The 21,646-nt window shown below is 41.5% G+C and overlaps 1 protein-coding gene across 1 annotated transcript in view; it reads left to right on the top strand.

The window, feature by feature from the left end:
- The window catches only part of ADD2 (adducin 2), a 121,908-nt gene that overhangs the window by 82,130 nt on the left and 18,132 nt on the right, over window positions 1-21,646 (top strand). The window contains exons 7-10 of the mRNA XM_081588276.1: window positions 1,855-2,004; window positions 3,172-3,315; window positions 5,193-5,291; window positions 10,512-10,688. Of these exons, the coding sequence (XP_081444402.1) occupies window positions 1,855-2,004; window positions 3,172-3,315; window positions 5,193-5,291; window positions 10,512-10,688 (570 nt within the window). The remainder of the gene's footprint in view (window positions 1-1,854; window positions 2,005-3,171; window positions 3,316-5,192; window positions 5,292-10,511; window positions 10,689-21,646) is intronic.

Genomic DNA, 21,646 nt, shown 5'->3' with positions numbered 1-21,646 from the left:
AGACACGACTGAGTGACTAACACACACAAGGAGGTGTTGTAAGGTGCAGTGTCTGCCCAGGGGCAGTTCTGGGGCGGGGAGCCCAGAATGAGGCCAAAGCTGCTACTGGTGCAGTTAGGATGAATGTCTCCTGTTAACTGGGAGGAAGTGTTGGTCATCTATCGAGATGATCGTATGGTTTTTATTCTTCGTTTTGTTAATGTGTTGTATTGTACCGATTAATTTGCATATATTGAACCATCCTTGTATTCCTGGGATAAATCCCACTTGATCATGGTGTGTTGTTGTTCAGTCACCAAGTCATATCCAACTCTTTGCAACTCCGTGGACTACAGCACACCAGACTTGCCTGTCCCTCACTATCTCCCAGAGTTTGCCCAAATTCATGTCCATTTCATTGGTGATACCTCCAACCATCTCATCCTCTGTCTGTATAGTCCTTTTAATGTGTTGTTGGATTCAGTTTGCTAGTATTTTGTTGAGGATTCTTCCATCTATATTCATATTCATCAGTGATATTAATCTGTGATTTTCTTTTTTTGTGATATATTTTTCTGGTTTTGGTATCATGATGATGGTGGCTTCATAGAATGAATTTGGGAGTGTTTGTTCCTCTGCAATTATTTTGGAAGAGTTTCAGAAAGATAGGTATTAACTCTTCTCTAAATGTTTGATACAATTCATGCCTGAAGCCACCTGTTCTTGGACTTTTGTTTGTTGGAAGTTTTTAATCATAGTTTCAGTTTCAGTACTTGTGATTGATCTGTTCATATTTTCTCTTTTTTCCTGGTACAGTCTTGGAAGGTTGTTCATTTCAATGAATTTGTCCATTTCTCCCAGGTTGTCTATTTTATTGGTATATAAAATGGTATATATTAATAGTTGCTTATAGTAGTCTCTTATGATCCTTTGTGTCGGTCATTTTTGCATTTGTACAGACTTGTTTTTGCCTTTGCTTAGACATGATTAAGGAGTGGCTTTTGTCTTCTGTGTCACAGTCAAAAGTGTCTTCTCTGATGATGATGTTCTGTGAGATTATGTTAAGCAGGAAGTGCTATGGCTTAGCTGTGTGCCAGGCCAGCAACAGCCACCAGAAGTTGTGTGTGCGTATGTATGTGTGTGCACGCACATGCATGGGCATGCATGTGTTTTCACTGTAATACCAACAACCCCTTGGAGTCAAAAGCAGATTATAAGACCAGGGACTGCTCTTTCATTTGTCTTTTGAGACCTAGCTTTTGGGTGACTGGTAAATGAATGTTCATTATACTATCCTCTTTACCTTTGCGTGTGATTAAATTTTTTCAAAATAATAAGCTGGATAAAAAGAAAAAGTCTCAGTTTAGATGCTACTTCCTCTGGGAAGGCTTCTCTGCTCCCCTGTTTCCACCAGGATTAAAGACTCATCCTATCTGCTTCTAGAGAATTCTGTGAATGACTCTCTCCTTCTACCTTGATAAGCAAACTGTCGTCCGTGGACCAACAGCAGAGGTGTCACTGGACTCTTGTTGGAAATGCAGACCCCCAGGCTGAGTTCTTGGCCTACTAAATTCGAATCTGCATTTTGATAGGATCTCCAGGAGATCCTCATGCACAGTAAAGTTAGAGAAACTCTTGCATTTTTTGTGCTGAATTAAAATTGCCTTTGTTTCCCAGCAGCCTGTGTGCTCACCCTGCGGGCAGTAACTCTTTCCCCCACCCCACCACCAAGTACCTCCATTGCTTGTGGTGTGGTAGAGAGTGGACACTGGTGGGTGGGCATATGCCTGGCCCACCTGCAGGGAGGGGAGTAAGGGGCCTCTGCCTTCTGGTGGTCAGAAGTCTCTCTTTCTCCTCACCTCCACCCCGGCCCAGATCAAGGTGAACATCCTGGGAGAGGTGGTGGAGAAGGGCAGCAGCTGCTTCCCTGTGGATACCACAGGCTTCTGCTTGCACTCGGCCATCTACGCTGCCAGACCCGACGTGCGTTGCATCATCCACCTGCACACTCCAGCCACGGCGGCGGTGAGTGTCAGCTCTTCAGCCAGCATTTCAGCCCCCATGGCAGCAGACCCATGGCACCTGTCTTTCTGAGAGTTTCCCCAAGGGGAGACATAAGCCCCCCCCAAACTAGGAGCAAACTCACCATTTAATGCAGTTCTGAAAAGATTCCCTGGAACTCAGGCCAAGGTGAGGAGGGACACTCAACGTGAGAATCTCCTCCTCTCCATTTTTTCTGACTGTGGAAGTCTTGGTGAGGGGAGATAAGGTGAAGGCGTGTACTGTCGGCCCCCTTGTGTCCCCCATTTGCTGCATACACAAACTGGCCCCACTTGTCCGGGTGATGGCACCTTCTGAGCCTCTGCTTAGGGCAGGCTGGCACCTGCCCCCTAGCCTAGGCTCCGGCATGGACAGATCTTGCTATGAGATCAGAGAGTGGGAATTTGCGCTGTGTCCATTTTTCACAGTGTGGGGTGGGCTGAGAGCTGGGGCAGGAGCGAAGAGAACTGGGAGAGAACAGAGGGGAGACCATCAAGGAGCAGGCTGTCCCCTGAGGGTCTCTGGACATTTCTCTATGTCTACCTGAGCTGCTACAGTGCACCTGGACAGACAGCAGACACCCAGTCCCCAATTTACCAATCCCCTGGCCACGCACCTACATGGGCAGAGCAGACCTGCCACTGACTTGTGATTTTTCTCTGCAAAATCACACTGGTTTACAAGCACTCAGACTTTCCAAAAGTTAGACTAAAGCTACGTGATGTATTTGTGCCAAGTATGCATTTCTGCAGAGCTGGGGCTGATGTGAGGGGCAAGATGACTGAAGGAAGGTGAGAGGCTCTCTCAATCTCTCCACATTCCTTGATTTTAACAAAGGCCAAGGGTTGGCACCTGGTGGTTACAGCCTGGGTTTTAATCATCTTTCCTGGCACTGGCAATGCCCCATTGCTAGAAAAATGGGAGCTTCTCAGTGGGCCTCCCTGTCAGCGAAGAGTCGTGGCTGTTTCTGCAGCCAAGGCTGAAGGTCTCTACCAACCCACCCCCGGGACCCTGGACCCTGCTTCACTGCTGCCTGTCCCCAGATAGGGCTCGACTGGGCCATCTGAGGAGAGGGCGACTATGACAGAGGGGCAGGGGTAGGGGAGGGGAGGGATGAAGTTGCTGTGCTAACCATTCCTCATCTCACTGCAGGTGTCAGCCATGAAGTGGGGCCTCCTGCCTGTGTCCCACGATGCCCTGCTGGTGGGGGACATGGCATATTATGACTTCAATGGCGAGATGGAGCAAGAAGCCGATCGGATCAACCTGCAGAAGTGCCTTGGACCCACCTGCAAGGTTCGGCTCAGCTGTTCTAGGAAGATGCTGTGGGAGGGGTTGTGAAAAACCCACATCACAAAAGGGATATTCATTGGAAAATGTTTATAAGTTGCAGATAAACAAGAGCAACAAAAGAAAGGAAATAATCTTTCACCCTACCCTTAGATTTTGATGCACACTCCTATCTATTCACGTAGATTTACAAAACTAGGATCGTAAAACTCTTCTTTCCCCTTAGCAATATAGAGTCAACTCCTCTGTAAGTTATTAAAATACTTTCTAATCACTGTTTTAAATTATATGTCACCGTATGAATGGCTGTGCCGTCATTTACCTGAACAGTCCTCTATGGTTGGACATTGAAAAGATTTTTCTCCTTGAATTTTCTTTTAATAGAAACAATTTCATGATGAAAATTCCTTCTGCTACATCTTTGTGTTTGCTTGGGATGGTTTCCTTAGGATAAATTTCTAAAGGATGCATAGTTTAACTTATTACCACATAGTAACAAACTGCCCTCTCATCCAGACGAGGCTAGTATGTATGAGAATGCCGTTTTTCTATAGTCTCCTCAAACTTGAGTATTATCCCTAATTTTTTTTTTGCTAACTTGACAGAACAGAATCTCATTATTATTGCTTGATTTAAGTCTGAAGACCTGTTTTATAACAGCACATAATCAGGGGTGGTGAGCTTAGAAGGGGAAGTTTCAGAGCCAAGCCTGGCTTGATGGGTACTTTGCCCCCTTCCTTGCTGCTGCTGGAATCATCTCCCATTTGAGAGTCCCTGTCTTTCCATCTCTAACATGGAGCAGAAATCCCTGCTACCCTCTCCTGCCATCCTCTGAAACCTCATGAGCAGAGCCAGGAGAGGGGTGATATTCGCAACCCTGAAATGCTACAAAAAGACAAGGATCGTTCGCTATCTGTAAAATCTTTTGTGAGTGAGAGTCATGGTCTCATCCCATCTCTGTGGCTCGTAAGAGGAAAATAACTCTAGCTGTTTTCAGCAAGAACGGATGTGAGGACTAGGCCACTGGGCCTTAGCCCAGGTACTAGAAGGACGGATCTGATGCTTGGGTCTGTGTCCCAGCCCCCAGGTGGGTGTCACCTGAGTATTACTCAGAGCATCCTTAAGGATGAAACCAACCAAGAAGGGAGGGTGCACGTGGACCTTGGTGTAAATTGATTTCTATTTTTCCCCCTTTTAGATCTGCCTGCCCCTGGCTGAGTCAGAAACACTGCACCATCAGGGACAGCCTGGGTTCTGGTTCCAACTCTGCCCCTAATTAGCTGGGAGACTTTCAATTTCTTTAGGTTTCTATTTCCTCTAATGAGATAGAGTAAAAGGTTGCTATGGCCTCTTTCATGGAACTGTAGGATCTTAGAGCTGCCAGGCCCCACAGAGTTCATGGGGAGGAAGCCTGGAGGCCAGAGAGGTGACCCAGCTCACCTATGTCTGCAGGGTCACCTCTCGGGGATCACTCCCTTGGATTTGACTCACAAGTCAACCCAGTCACAGGGGACAAGTTGGACCCTTGTATTTAACAGCAAATACATTTATTCATTTTGATATAACCATTCATTTTTCAGACTTCTAAGCTCTCAGGGCCTAAAATCCCAAGCCTTGCCCAAAGAAATCCACCAAGCTATTCAGTCTGTTTTAAAAAGCATCTTCCATTTCTTGGGGTATATGCCTTAAGCATTCTTTTGGGTGGATATTAAAACTCATGGGGGTAGCACTGGGTTTTTGCATAGGGAGAGGGAGTGAGGAACTAGGGGGCAGGTGTTCCAGGATGGGCTATGGAAATTGATCTGAATAGAATGAAAAATCTCTCCCTCTTAACTGAAGTTTAGAAGGCTGAAAGTTTCAATTGGCTGTTTGCTCCTGTACAGATCCTGGTGCTAAGAAACCATGGAGTGGTTGCTCTGGGTGGTACCGTGGAGGAGGCGTTTTATAAGATCTTCCACCTACAGGCTGCGTGTGAGATACAGGTAAGCACGTTCCTCTGGACAGCGGGCCCAGGAGGGGCTCCAATAGGGGCCAAGGGGTAATGGTGGTGGCCCCATGAGCTGTGATTTTAGGAGACCTCTAAGTGGAGCCTCACCCTGTTTCTCTGCCTTATTCTTCTAAAGTTTCACACTTAGTTTTGTAGCTTTAAAAATTTTTATCACCCTTGTCCAACAACCAGCACCCAACTATTGGGGCTCAGTGTTGAGGGCAGGAAGATGCCTGGGCTCATCAGTAGGACAGTGGGAGGACTGTCCTGTGCTCTTGTGTTACCTGGGGTGTCCCCTCACAGACACCACCCAGGTAGGTCTGCTTTTCTTTGCTTGGAGGAGGGTAGTTTGCAACAACCCTGAATATGGTCAAGTCCAGAAAGAGAAATGGAAAGAAGGCCCAGGTGGAGTGCTGGCATGGCAGGCCTGGCACCAGGGAAGCCCCAGGGTGAAGTCCAGGGAGCCTGTGGTGTGGTCCTCCTAACTGGTAAAGGATGAGATAGAGGGTGGGTGGAGAAGCAGTAGGAAAACACACATCCTGCAGTTTTATCAAATAACAAGGTAGTGTTGGATAAGCCAAACACATGCTCCTTCCAGTGCAGCAAGCCGTCAGGGGTGAGTAGGGGGGGTCTTGCGCAACTAACTGGGCTCCATCCTTCCCAGCCCTGGGTTCTGTGCCCTTGGGTCAGGGACTTGCCCCCTGTAAGCCACCATTTCCTGTTTCCTCAACGGTAGAACTGGTCTATAGAGACCTTGTGAGGATGGCCTTTCAGACAAGGAGAGGTGTTGCTGATGGTATTTTCAGGACTCAGTTGACAGGGGTGGCCAGTTGCTCCAGGGTGAGTCAGCGCTTTGCAGCCCTTGTGGTGTCCCGTCTGCCCTCTCCTGGCAGGTCTGGGCAGAGCAGTGTCCCAGGAAGACCGCTTGCCCTTCTCTTGGTTGCTATGCAGGAAGAATGGGAGTAATCCCAAAAGCATCACTGGTGGAGGCTGTACAAGTGGGACCTTTCTCAATGGTTTTTAAAGGATAAGTTGAGAGGACAGTGATAAAGAGGTGACCCCTCCCCCCATCCAATGATGCTGGCCCTGAACTCTGACCCTTGGATGATGTTAGAATCTGGCAGAGCTTCTGATAAGTCCACTTTCCCTTCTCCACATCTGAACTCTGAAGAGTTTCCCATTTTTCTGCTGAAGGAGGCTTCCATGAGAAAATAGCTCACGATAAAGCCTTATCTCCTGGCAAAGATAGCTCAGCCCTAAAAATGAATGGATAGAGGTGCCCAGGTATCCCCCTACATGGTGAAGTACGCCTCTGTAGGCTCTAGATCCCCGGAAATGGCCCCTGTGCTATTTAACCAAAGGGACAAAGTCCATCTAGCCAGGCCTTCGACTAGATGAAGGGCCGAACTGCCCACCACTCTCCCGGACAGCCCCTGCTGATTCTCTTGGCCCTGCCTGCTGTCATGTTCTTTTCAGTTGGGACTGTTTCGATATGACTTTTATAAAGTGCATCAGGCAATGGGGGCAGATAACCCCAAGAAAGGCTCCAGTGTTTTTTTTCAATGAGTGGAGCAGGAAGGCTTCTAGAAGGAGAAATGAACTGGAAGGAGTAGAAGAAAAACAGGAGAGATAGATGAAGGGTGTGGGTGGATTAAGGTTCAGAAGAGACCAGGTAACCAACAGCCTGCAGAGATGTTGGGAATGCAGCCCCTGAAAGGGACATTTCCAGATGGATGGCCTGCACTGGAGTTCTGCTTGCATCATGGGACTAATTTTCTCCCTCCATGACCTTGGCAAATAAGCAAATGTGTCTGCGGTCATTTCAGTGGTTAAAGGCTAAGAGCCTGTTCCTCTCTCCTGGGGACAGCATTCTCTTTGCTTTCTATCCATCTGGGGTTCCAGGAAACTGGGTCATCCTCTGCTCAGTGAGGTGGCTACCTGCTCTGCTTACAGGCAGATGAGAAGAAGCTCAGGCAACTCTCCATGTGCTACCCATCGCCATGGAAACACATAAGGGAAAAGGGAGGTGGGAGGAGGCAGCTTTTGCAAGGAAGTGGGCAGTTCTCTCCTCCTCCACAAATGACCAGTCCCCAGGGTACTGCTTCTCAGTGTTCCATGGTAAAGCCTCAGAATTTGTTTATCATAAGTGTTTCTATGGCACTCTTTATGCACCAGGTGCTGTTCTAAGAGCTTTAGGAATACCTTAAATAAACCTCATGAGGTAAATATACTATTTTCATTTTACAGGGAGGGTAAATAGCTGCTCAAAGTTACATAGCAAGTAGGTGGCAGAACCAAGATCCAAACTCAGGCATCCTGGTACCCAAGCTTATGTCTTAAACACTACATTGCACTGCCTCTCAGGGCAGTAAAGGCTGGTGGGAAAGGTCAGCTGACAGGCTGGGACCTCTCCCCAGGGAGCTGGCACTTCAAGTCAAGGTTTCAGGGTCCCAGGGCTAAAGCCTGCCTTGACCAGATAGGAGTCCAGGATGAATGTGGTAACTGATCAACAGCGAGGATTCACTATCTTTGAGAGTGTATTCCCACATGCTCAGCCTCAGTGCTGAGTGTGAGGGACTTCAGAATTAGAAAACAGGGCAGCAGAGGGCAGAACTGGGACCATTGAATGAACATAATAAAAAGGTAGATTTCAACTCAATGTAATCTCTATCATCTCATTGTAACCCTTCTAACATTTGGACAATAATACTTTAGGCTGCCTCTTCGAGCATGGAACTGACACCTTCTAGGAATATTAGATCAGTTCAGTTCAGTTCAGTCACTCAGTCGTCCCCGACTCTTTGCGACCCCATGAATCGCAACACGCCAGGCCTCCCTGTCCATCACCAACTCCCGGAGTTTACCCAAACTCATATCCATCGAATCAGTGATGCCATCCAGCCATCTCATCTTCTGTCTTCCCCTTCTCCTTCTGCCCCCAGTCCTTCCCAGCATCAGGGTCTTCTCCAATGAGTCAACTCTTCACATGCATATTAGGTAAAGACCCTTATTTTTTTTGTGAGAGTATGGAATAAATGGCCTCTAGGTGTCTATATTTGCAGGGTGTGGAATCATCTTTTTAAGCTAAAAATGGAGGCTTCTATGGGACACATGCCTTGGATGAAGAGGGTGTGGAAAATGCTTGTTCTTACTTCTTCCTCTTCACAGAATGTTGGGGGTCATTGAAAAGTTTGCCTGGCTGACCTCCAGTAAGTCTCATGGGGCTGTATGTTAACTGGTGACTCTAATACTCTCTGGAGTATGTCCAGGATCCTTAGGGCTTCATTGGCCTGGGTTTCTCATCAGGCTACATCAACTTCTTTCATCTTCAATAAAACAATAACTGACATAAAAACTGGAACAGTGGAAGTTTAAACAATCAGAGCTGTTCCCCCGTAACAAGCAGGTTTACAGGGGAAAACAAATGTTAATCAGAACACTAGGGTCTTGATGCTATGCTTAGTCGCTCAGTCGTGTCCAACTCTGCGACGCTATGGACTGTAGCCTCCCAGGCTCCTCTATCCACGGGGATTCTCCAGACAAGAATACTAGAGAGAGTTTCCATGCCCTCCTCCAGGGGATCTTCCCAACCCAGGACTCAAACCCAGGTCTCCCACATTCAGTTCAGTTCAGTTCAGTTCAGTTCATTCGCTCAGTCGTGTCTGACTCTTTGCGACCCCATGAATCGCAGCACGCCAGGCCTCCCTGTCCATCACCAGCTCCTGGAGTTTACCCAAACTCATGTCCATCGAGTCAGTGATGCTATCCAGCCATCTCATCCTCTGTCGTCACCTTCTCCTCCTGCCCCCAATCCTTCCCAGCATCAGGGTCTTTTCCAATGAGTCAACTCTTCGCATGAGGTGGCCAAAGTATTGGAGTTTCAGCTTCAACATCAGTCCTTCCAATGAACACCCAGGACTGATCTCCTTTAGGATGGACTGGTTGGATCTCCTTGCGGTCCAAGGGACTCTCAAGAGTCTTCTCCAACACCACAGTTCAATCCTGCATTACAGGCGGGTTTTTTACCATCTGAGCCACCAGGGAAGCCCGAGAATACTGGCGTGGGTATCCTATCCCTTCTCCAGGGGATCTTCCTGACCCAGGAATTGAACTGGAGTCTCCTGCATTGCAGGCGGATTCTTTACCAGCTGAGCTACTGTGGAAGGGTCTTGATGTGCAGTACGAAACTTCAGCTTCAATACTTACAATACTTGGAATCCACCATTTCTCTCTCTGTGTCTGGATTTACCTAAGAAGCCAAATCATAGCCAATTTTATCTGGGTGGCAGATACGGGGAGTAAATAGAATGTACTTTCAGATGAGCATGGAATTAGAAAATAAGATTAGTTGGATTCATGAATGTTTTTAGGATCATTCTAAAACTGCCTGTTTTATACACACACCTCTTTCACTAAAACCCAAAGTCCATTGCTTCTGGTTACCTGTATGTTTGCCTCCCCATGGAGCCTTGACAGTGGAGCAAACACTCTTAAGTCTGTTGGTGAAAGTTTTCTGAGCCCTATACAGGGCCTGGCTGTGACTGTCAGCTGTTCATCTGTCTCCTTTTTCTGGGCTTCCTTGACTGACTAAACCCATTATGAAGGATATTCTTCCTTTAGACCTGTTAATTCATCCCAACAGGCCACACTCATATTTTGTTGGCCTAGAAGCCAGCTTATTTCTTTCAAGTGACTTGTTTTTTAAGGAGAGATATTTCAGACACAGAAAAATACAGAGAATAATACAGTACCCACTCTGTACCCACCGGATTTAACAAATACCAACAGCCTTTTCTTCTTGGAGAAGTAAAATATTATAGATAAGAATTGAAGTCTCTTTTTCTCAATTTCCCTTGTTCCCTGGAAATAATCACAGCTTGAAGTTGGCCTCTGTGCCAGGTAACTTTTCAGTCCTCTGTGCTGTTTTATTCTCATGATTTAACACTTGCTATGTCTCCCTAAAAACTGACATTAGGAAAGAAATACCAATACCTCTTTCCTTGGAAATGGACACGTGCCCTACAAGTTTGGAGCAGGTTTCCTCGGGGAGGAAAAAGCCAAATACAACTCAGTTTTCCAGAGATTTCTGTTTCTAACCTTCCCTGATCCCCATTCTCTGTTATGCACAGGAGCACAGAGATGTGTACAGGGTTGTGGGTGTACATACACACACACACACACGTGTGAGCTGACAGCTTTCTGCTCTTTGCCACAGGTGTCCGCTCTGTCCAGCGCGGGGGGTGTGGAGAACCTCATCCTGTTGGAGCAGGAGAAGCACCGGCCTCACGAGGTGGGCTCTGTGCAGTGGGCAGGGAGCACCTTCGGGCCCATGCAGAAGAGCCGGCTGGGGGAGCACGAGTTTGAGGCCCTCATGAGGATGCTGGACAATCTGGTGAGTCTCCTGCCATTGCCCTTCCAGGCCAGTCCTTTGTGGCTTAGCCCCCCAAAACCAGTCAGTATGAAGCACTCGGTAGATGTGAGAACTGCTAGCATCACAATTCAGTTGTTAAAGCCCCTTGACTGGCAACTTGACTAAGAATTTGTGGTCATTCTAATAGTACTTGAGTCTTCTCAAACGATAGCCTTTGCCACTCCCTTTCCAAGGGCTGTGGATGTCAGCATACCTGCTGGGGGCCCTCTGGAGAAGGGGCTGGAAGCTACTGGTTGGCGCGTGAGGTGGTAATCCAGCAAAAATCAGGACCACAGAGCTTCTCTCATATTGTGGCTTGCTTTTACTCCTCTTTTGCAGTTAGGTCTGTGTTTCCTTCTAATCTCATGATTTTAACACAGAAAACGTAATAGCTTTGATTTCCCTGTTTCCGATAAACAGCATTACAACACTATTCCTATTGTGATGAATCAATCAAACAATCAGGTAAAAAATTAACTGATGTGTGACTAGAGTGGACTTTAAAGGATCCAAAAGCATTATAAGACATCCTTCCTTCTGGAATTAACAGTTTAATTGATGACGTATGACATAAACAGGAAACAATTCAAGAATAAGAGGAAAGCATATACAGTGAGGAACTAAGTGCAGGAAGAGGCTATGACTTCCCAGATTGCTCAGAAGAGTGAAGATGAGCCCTATTTTTGTAACATTTCTGTATTATTTCCCCTCCTCCTCACTGCTACTAATTTGGACCCTTTTGTTATTATGTCTGGGTCATTGCAATAATTAATCCTTTCCTTTTTGCTTCCAGTTCCTCCAAATCCTCACCAGTTTATTACAGGGCTGACCATGAGGGTAACTTTATAGTACTAAAAGGTACAATCCACAGTGAAAATACAACTCCTATTAACATTTGTGTGTTGAGTAATCTGTGGCTGAATAAAGCACCAGGACCAAATGGTTTCATGCAGAAATTCCCTCAAACCTTTAAGAAACAGACTATTCCTACGCTGTTTAAACTGTGGCAGAGAATAGTGAAAGAAGGAAACCAGGTCATAACAATTGTAACACATTCAGACAAATCTCACTTTGAGCTGATGAAAAATGCTGCATGAAAACTAGCAAATAGTATCTGGCATAATATTAGAATAATAATACATGATAAACAAGTGAGGGCTCATTCCTTGTATTGAAGGATGGTTTAATATTATAAATCTAAATATATTTCTTGATATCAATGAGTCAAAGGATAAAAACCTATGGATCACTTTGAGATCAAAAGGTATTTGATAAAAACGTAATCTTGCCATTTATAAAATTAATAGCTGTTAAGTAGGATAAGAAGTCATTTATTTAATATGATTAAGATTACCTTTTTTTTGGTCAAAACAAGCACCAGTATCATGGTGAAACACTAGAAGAATTTCCATTAAATTTTGAAACTAAACAATGATTCTGTTCTCAGCACTATTATTTAATGTTGTTCAAGAATAATATTGGAAATCAATTCAAGGCAGTGAGATCTAAAAATAAGAGGTGTACATGTTGTAAAGAAAACAAAATTACTCTTCTTTATAGTTAGTACATCAACCTCTAAGGTTGCCTCTAAGGTTCAAAAGAATCAACTGAGAAAAATTAGAAATAATGAGTTCATATCAAGAAAAAAAAGGGAGAAGACTCAAATCAACAAAATTAGAATGAAAAAGGAGAGGTCACAACAGACAATGCAGAAATATAAAGGATCATAAGAGACCTACTATGAGCAATATAGGCCAATAAAATGGACAACCTGGAAGAAATGGACAAATTCTTAGAAAAGTTCAACCTTCCAAGACTGAACAGGAAGAAATAGAAATTATGAAATTTGTGATCAATTACAAGCACTGTAGTAGAAACTGTATTCAAATAGCTCCCAAGAAACAAAAGCCCAGGGCCAGATGGCTTCACAGGTTAATTCTATCAAATATTTAGAGAAGAGCTAATGTCTAGCCTTTTCAAACTTTTCCAAGAAATTGCAGAGGAAGGAACACTTCCAAACTCATTTTATGAAACCACCATCACCCTGATACCAAAACACACACACAAAAAGAAAATTACTAAAAAAGAAAATTACATAGATGCAAAAATCCTCAACAAAATTCTAGCAAACAGAATCCAACAACACATTAAAAGGATCCTATACCATGATCAAATCAACTTTATCCCAGGGATGCAAGGATTCTTCAGTGTACACAAATCCATCAATGTGATACACCACATTAATAAATTTAAAGATAAAAATCATTTGATAATCTCAATGGATGCAGAAAAAGCTTTCAACCAAATTCAGCATCCACTTATGACAAAAACTCTTCAGAAAATGGGCATGGAAGGAATCTACTTCAACTTAATAAGGGCCATATATGACTGACCCACAGCAAACATTATTTTCAATGGTGGAAAACTGAAAGCATTTCCTCTAACATCAGGAACAAGACAAGGATGCCCACTCTCATCACTTTTATTCAGCATAGTTTTGGAAGTCCTAGCCATGGCAATCAGAGAAGAAAAAGAAAGAAAAGGAATCCAGATTGAAAAAGAAGAAATAAAACTCTCACTGTTTGCAGATGGCATGATACTATACATAGAAAACCCTAGAAGATACTATCAGAAAGTTACTAGAGCTAATCAATGAATTTAGTTAAGTCACAGGGTAAAAAATCAATACATAGAAGTACCTTGCATTCTTACACATGAACAATGAAAAATCAGAAAGTGAAATTAAGGAATCAATCACATTCACCATTGCAAAAAAAAAAAAGAGAATAAAACACCTTAGAATAAACCTCCCTAAGGAGACAAAAGACCTGTATACCAAAAACTGTAAGACACTAATGAAAGAAATCAAAGATAACACAAACAGATGGAGAGATATATTATGTTCTTGGATTAGAAGACTCAATATTGTGAAAATGACTATACTATCCAAAGCCATCTACAGATTCAATGCAATACCTATCGAATTTCCATGGCATTTTTCAGAGAACTGGAACAGAAAACTTCACAATTTGTATGGAAACACAAAAGACCCCAAATAGCTAAAGCAATCTTGAGAAAGAAAAATGGACCTGAAGGAATCAATGTTCCTGACTTCAGACTATGCTACAAAGCTATAGTCATCAAGACAATATGGTACTGGCACAAAACAGAAATATAGACTAATGGAGCAAGATAGAAAGCCCATAAATCCACACACCTGTGGGCACTTTATTTTTGACAAAGGAGGCAAAAATAGGCAATGGAGAAAAGATAGTCTCTTCAATAACTGGTGCTAGGAAAACTGACAGCTCCATGTAAAAGAATGAAATTAGAACTTGTCCTAACACCATAAACAGAAATAAACTCAAAATGGATTAAAGACCTAAATGTAAGACCAGAAACTATAAAACTCTTAAAGTAAAACATAGGCAGAACATTTTTGGACATAAATTGCAGCAAGATCCTCTATGCTAAGTCACCTCAGTCATGTCCGACTCTGTGCGACCCCATAGATGGCAGCCTAGCAGGCTCCACCATCCCTGGGATTCTCCAGGCAAGAACACTGGAGTGGGTTGCCATTTGCTTCTCCAATGCATGAAAGTGAAAAGTGAAAGTGAAGTCACTCAGTCGTGTCCGACTCTTAGCGACCCCATGGACTGCAGCCTACCAGGCTCCTCCATCCATGGGATTTTCCAGTACTGGAGTGGGGTGCCATTGCCTTCTCCGAAGATCCTCTATGATCCACCCCCTAAAGTAATGGAAATAAAAATGAAAACAAACAAATGAGACCTAATTAAATTTAAAAGCTTTTGCATAGCAAAAGAAATCATAAACAAGATGAAAAGACAACCTTTAGAATGGGAGAAAATAATTGCAAATGAAGCAACTGACAAAGGATTAACCTCCAAAATATACAAGCAGCTCATGCAGCTCAATATCAGAAAAACAAAAAAATCAATCAAAAAATGGGCAGAAGAACTAAACAGACATTTCTCTAAAGAAGACATATGAATGGCCAACAAAGCATGAAAAATTTCTCAAAATTGCTCATTATTAGAGAAACGTGAATAAAAACTACAATGAGGAATCACCTCACACTGGTCAGAATGGCCATCATCAAAAAATCTACAAGTAATAAATGCTGGAGAGGATGTGGAGAAAAGGAGACATTCTTGCATAGTTGATGGGAATGTAAATTGATACAGCCACTATGGAGAACAGTATGGACATTTCTTTAAAAAAACTAGGAATAAAACTACCATATGACCCAGCAATCCCACTACTGGGCATATACCCCGAGAAAATCATAATTGAAAAAGACACATGTACCCCAATGTTCATTGTAGCACTGTTTACAACAGCTAGGACATGAAAGCAGCCTAGATGTCCATCAACAGATATAAACAAGAGTATAAGCAAGAATACTGGAGTGGGTTGCCGTGTCCTCCTCCAGGGGATCTTCCTGACCCAGGGATCCAACCCGCATCTCTATGTCTCCTGTATTGGCAAGCGGGTTCTTTACTACTAGCTCCACCTGTAAAGTCCTGTACATATATACAAGGGAATATTACTCAGCTATAAAAAGGAACAAATTTGAGTCAACTAGAGCCTGTTATATAAAGGAAAGTAAGTCAGTAAGTCAGAAAATATCATATATTAATGCATATATATGGAATCTAGAAAAATGGCACTGATGTACCTATTTGCAGGACAGCAATAGAGACACAGAGAATAGACTTATGGACACAGTAGGGGAAGGAGAGTGGGATGAATTGAGAGAGTGCCACTGAAGCATATACTTTCTGTATGTGAAATAGATAGCTAATGGGAAGTTGCTGTATAACACAGGGAGCTCAACCCCATGCTCAGGGACAACCTAGTGGGATGGGATGGGGTGGGGGCTGGGAGGGAGGTTCAAGAGGTAGGGGACATATATATATACTTATAGATTCATGTTGCTGTATGGTAAAAACCAACACAGCATTGTAAAGCAATTATCCTCCAATTAAAAAAAAATGCGTGCATTTAAAGTGGTCAATTATGAAAATATGTGTAAAAATTAGTAGCTTTTTTTTGTATTTTAACATATAATAATGTATGTGAAAATATGAGAGAAAATAATCCTATTTGCAAATGCAGCAACATCATAAAGTTTTAAGCAGAAGCCCTTTAAAGACAGCTGTAAAATTTTACCAATAGACATCAGAGAAAAACTTAAATCGGTGAAGAGCTATAATTAATTCCTGGTTAAAAGCTTCATTAGGGTAAAGGGGCTTCCAAGTTAATCAATAAACTCAATGTAATTTTCTCAAAAGTGGAGCAAGTTATAAGGACTTAGCAAAATGTTGTTTCAGGTGAAATTCAGGATGGCTTGGAAAATCCTATAGTGGTTACCACCACATGGTGAAGTGCGATAAGGCTTTAGTCACTGAAGGGAGGGCCGTTAGTCCCGAAGGGACAGGCCAGTCAGAGCTACAGCTTAGAGTCCAGAAACAGATCCCAAATACATGAAAATTTAACAGGAGAAACAGCCATCTTATACATCTGTGGGGAAAGATAGACTCCTAGCCCTGTGGGAAATGAACCTAGGGTGGTTTGCTACTTTATCCTTTCAACAAGATGGATGCTTCATTTGCCAAAAATTTAAACATGAAAAGGAAATTCATATAGGTATTTAAAAACATAGATTAATATTTTTGATGCTTTTGTGTTGGGAAAGAACTCGTCAAGCATGGCAGGAAAGTCTGAAATCATGATGACAAATATTGACAGTTATGATTACATTAAAATTCAAATTTTGCATTTTTAAAAACCACCTCACCCGCCATAAACAAAACTAAAGACAAAGTATGGGGAAAATATTTGCAACATCTGTGACAGTCAAAAGATCCCTATCTTTACTGTAAAAGAAATAAATCAATATGAAAAAGATAAACATAACAATAGGGAAATGAACTGAGGACACAGTTTACAAGGGAAGATATTCGAGGCCATTAAATGTAATTAAACATCCAATCTTACTAGTAATCTAAAAAAGAACAAAACAAAAGTAGAAGGTTTTACTTTTTTTTTAAATTTTTATAGATTTATTTATTTTAGTTGGGGGCTAATTACTTTACAATATTGTAATAGTTTTTGCCATACATTGACATGAATTAGCCATGGGTTTACATGTGTTCCCCTTCCTGGACCCCCCACCCACCTCCCTCCCCATCCCATCCCTCTGGGTCATCCCACTGCCCCGGCCCTGAGCCCTTGTCTCATGCATCGAACATGGAATGGTGTTCTGTTTCACATATGATAATATACATGTTTCAGTGCTATTCTCCCAGAACGTCCCACCCTCACCTTCTCCCTCAGAGTCCATAAAATTGTTCTATGCATCTGTGTCTCTTATTCTGTCTCGCATATAGGGTTATCGTTACCATCTTTCAAATTCCATATATATGCATTAGTATACTGTATTGGTGTTTTTCTTTCTGGCTTACTTCACTCTGTATAATGGGCTCCAGTTTCATCCATCTCAGTAGAACCGATTCAAATGTATTTTTTTTAATGGCTGAGTAATATTCCATTGTGTATATGTACCACAGCTTCCTTATCCATTCGTCTGCTGATGGACATCTAGGTTGCTTCCATGTCCTGGCTATTGTAAACAGTGCTGCGATGAACATTGGGGTACACGCGTCTCTTTCAATTCTGGTTTCCTCGGTGTATATGCCCAGCGGTGGGATTGCTGGGTCATATGGCAGTTCTATTCCCAGTTTTTTAAGGAATCTCCACACTGTTCTCCATAGTGGCTGTACTAGTTTGCATTCCCACCAACAGTGTAGGAGGGTTCCCTTTTCTCCACACCCTCTCCAGCATTTATTGCTTGTAGACTTTTGGATAGCAGCCATTCTGACTGGTGTGAAATGATACCTCATTGTGGTTTTGATTTGCATTTCTCTAATAATGAGTGATGTTGAGCATCTTTTCATGTGTTTGTTAGCCATCTGTATGTCTTCTTTGGAGAAATGTCTGTTTAGTTCTTTGGCCCATTTTTTGATTGGGTCGTTTATTTTTCGGGAATTCAGCTGCAGAAGTTGCTTGTATATTTTTGAGATTAATTGTTTGTCTGTTGCTTCGTTTGCTATTATTTTCTCCCATTCTGAAGGCTGTCTTTTCACCTTGCTTATAGTTTCCTTTGTTGTGCAAAAGCTTTTAATTTTAATTAGGTCCCATTTGTTTATTTTTGCTTTTATTTCCAATATTCTGGGAGGTGGGTCATGGAGGATCCTGCTGTGATTTATGTCGGAGAGTGTTTTGCCTATGTTTTCCTCTAGGAGTTTTATAGTTTCTGGTCTTACGTTTAGATCTTTAATCCATTTTGAGTTTATTTTTGTGTATGGTGTTAGGAAGTGTTCTAGTTTCATTCTTTTACAAGTGGTTGACCAGTTTTCCCAGCACCACTTGTTAAAGAGATTGTCTTTTCTCCATTGTATATTCTTGCCTCCTTTGTCGAAGATAAGGTGTCCATATGTGCGTGGGTTTATCTCTGGGCTTTCTATTTTGTTCCATTGATCTATATTTCTATCTTTGTGCCAGTACCATACTGTCTTGATGACTGTGGCTTTGTAGTAGAGCCTGAAGTCAGGCAGGTTGATTCCTCCAGTTCCATTCTTCTTCCTCAAGATTGCTTTGGCTATTCGAGGTTTCTTATATTTCCATACAAATTGTGAGATGATTTGTTCTAGTTCTGTGAAAAATACCATTGGTAGCTTGATAGGGATTGCATTGAATCTATAGATTGCTTTGGGTAGTATACTCATTTTCACTATATTAATTCTTCCAATCCATGAACACGGTATATTTCTCCATCTGTTTGTGTCCTCTTTGATTTCTTTCATCAGTGTTTTATAGTTTTCTATATATAAGTCTTTTGTTTCTTTAGGTAGATATATTCCTAAGGATTTTATTCTTTTTGTTGCAATGGTGAATGGTATTGTTTCCTTAATTTCTCTCTCTGTTTTCTCATTATTGGAGTATAGGAATGCAAGGGATTTCTGTGTGTTAATTTTATATCCTGCAACTTTACTATATTCATTGATTAACTCTAGTAATTTTCTAGTAGAGTCTTTAGGGTTTTCTATGTAGAGGATCATGTCATCTGCAAACAGTGAGAGTTTTACTTCTTCTTTTCCTATCTGTATTCCTTTTATTTCTTTTTCAGCTCTGATTGCTGTGGCCAAAACTTCCAAAACTATGTTGAATAGTAGTGGTGAAAGTGGGCATCCTTGCCTTGTTCCTGACTTGAGGGGAAATGCTTTCAATTTTTCACCATTGAGGATAATGTTTGCTGTGGGTTTGTCATATATAGCTTTTATTATGTTGAGATATGTTCCTTCTATTCCTGCTTTCTGGAGGGTTTTTATCATAAATGGATGCTGAATTTTGTCAAAGGCTTTTTCTGCATCTATTGAGATAACCATATGGTTTTTTTCTTTCAATTTGTTAATGTGGTGTATTACATTGATTGATTTGCGGATGTTAAAAAAACCTTGCATTCCTGGGATAAAGCCCACTTGGTCATGATGTATGATCTTTTTAATATGATGTTGGATTCTGTTTGCTAGAATTTTATTAAGGATTTTTGCATCTATGTTTATCAGTGATATTGGCCTGTAGTTTTCCTTTTTTGTGACATCTTTGTCTGGTTTTGGAATTAGGGTGATGGTGGCCTCATAGAATGAGTTTGGAAGTTTACCATCTTCTGCAATTTTCTGGAAGAGTTTGAGTAGGATAGGTGTTAGCTCTTCTCTAAATTTTTGGTAGAATTCCTCTGTGAAGCCGTCTGGTCCTGGGCTTTTGTTTGCTGGAAGATTTCTGATTACAGTTTCGATTTCCGTGCTTGTGATGGGTCTGTTAAGATCTTCTATTTCTTCCTGGTTCAGTTTTGGAAAGTTATACTTTTCTAAGAATTTTTCCATTTCTTCCAAGTTGTCCATTTTATTGGCATATAGCTGTTGGTAGTAGTCTCTTATGATCCTTTGTATTTCTGTGGAGTCTGTTGTGATCTCTCCATTTTCATTTCTAATTTTGTTGATCTGATTCTTCTCCCTTTGTTTCTTGATGAGTCTGGCTAATGGCTTGTCAATTTTGTTTATCTTCTCGAAAAACCAGCTTTTAGTTTTGTTGATTTTTTGCTATGGTCTCTTTTGTTTCTTTTGCATTTATTTCTGCCCTAATTTTTAAGATTTCTTTCCTTCTACTGACCCTGGGGTTCTTCATTTCTTCCTTCTCTAGTTGCTTTAGGTGTAGAGTTAGTTGATTTATTTGATTTTTTTCTTGTTTCTTGAGGTACGCCTGTATTAGAAGGTTTTACTTTTAACCCGTCTGACTGCCAATGATTTTTTTTAAAACCTTAACAATATTCAGTGTGGGGAAAGGAAATGAGAACTGGGAACTCCAGCACAATTGGCAGAAGTGCAAACTGGCTCAGTGTCTTGGGAAGATGGACATGATAAATATATAAAAACTTTTAAAGTAAATATGTAAAAACTGTGCACCCTTTGACTCAGTCATTTTCATTACTAGGCATTTATGTTAACTGCCTAAAGAAAAATGTGTAAAATTACTCATTTCAGGATTGTTTATAATATTTTGAAATTAACAAAAGTATCTTCCAGTGTTGGTTAGATAAATTGTGATATGTGCATTCACTGGCATATTATGCAGTTGTTTAAAGGTTGCTGTGTATCTATGTTCAACAACATGAAGAAATCTCCAAGACACATTGATGGACTAGAAAAGCAACTTATAAAGCTGGTTATGCAGTAATACTTACAATAGCCAAGATATGGAAGCAACCTAAGTATCCACTGATGGAAGAATGGATAAAGAAAAAGTGGTGCTTTTATATATATATATATATATATATATATATATATATATATATGATGGAATATTATTCAGCCGTGAAAAGAAAGACTTCTAACCATTTGAAACAATGTGGATGGAATTTGAGGGGATTATGCCAAGTGAAATAAGTCATACAGACAAAGACAAATGCTATATGATCTCATTTATATGTGGAATTGAAAAAAAAAACAAACAACCCAAAACCAAAAAGTTCAAACTCATAGATGCAGAGAACAGATTGGTAGCTGCCAGGTGTGGGGCAGAGAGAAATGGGTAAAGGATCAAAGGTAAAAGCTTCCATATATAAAATAAGTATTCCTGGGGGTGTAATGTACAGCATGGTGACTGTAGTTATTAATACTGTGTTATATATTTGAAAGTTGCTAAAAGAGTAAGTAGATCTTAAAAGTTCTCATCACAAGAAAAAAAATTGTAACTATGTATTCATGGTGATCGTTTCGCAATACATACAATTTCTTTTTAACTGAAGTATAGTAGCCACTCCAGTATTCTTGCCTAGGAAATCCCGTGGACAGAGGAGCCTGGTGGGCTACAGTCCATGGGGTCACAAAAGACCTGGACACAATTTAGCAACTAAACAGTGATATAGTTGATTTACAATGCTGTGTTAGTTTCAGGTGTATAGGAAAGTGATTTAGTTATGCATAGAATACATACAAATATTGAATCACTGTGTTGTACACCTGAAACTAATGTAATGTTACATGTCAGTTATATCTGTTTTTTAAAAGGCTGCTTATGTGGTACAGTTACATTTATATAGTGTTTTATATAGTTTATATATATTATACAATAATTATATAGTCTGTATATTTACATATGTGCATATGTGTATATATGCTTAGTGAGATGACTGAAAGGATTTTTGGTGGTTGTCTCTCAGGATGAGATTTTGCATAAAACCCATATTTTCCTTATTTTTTTTCATTTTGCTTAATTTTTCTACATGGCTATGTATTTTTTTGTAATCCACTTAATTTTTAATGCCACTTTAATTTAAAAAAAGATGACTGGCAGAG

The sequence above is a fragment of the Giraffa tippelskirchi genome, chromosome 4, assembly GCF_054371585.1.
Source record: "Giraffa tippelskirchi isolate mGirTip1 chromosome 4, T2T-mGirTip1v1.2.pri, whole genome shotgun sequence".
In the NCBI taxonomy this organism is placed as follows: Eukaryota; Metazoa; Chordata; class Mammalia; order Artiodactyla; family Giraffidae; genus Giraffa; species Giraffa tippelskirchi.
Note: the sequence above shows the minus strand (reverse complement) of the source record. Positions and strands in the feature narration are given on the sequence as shown.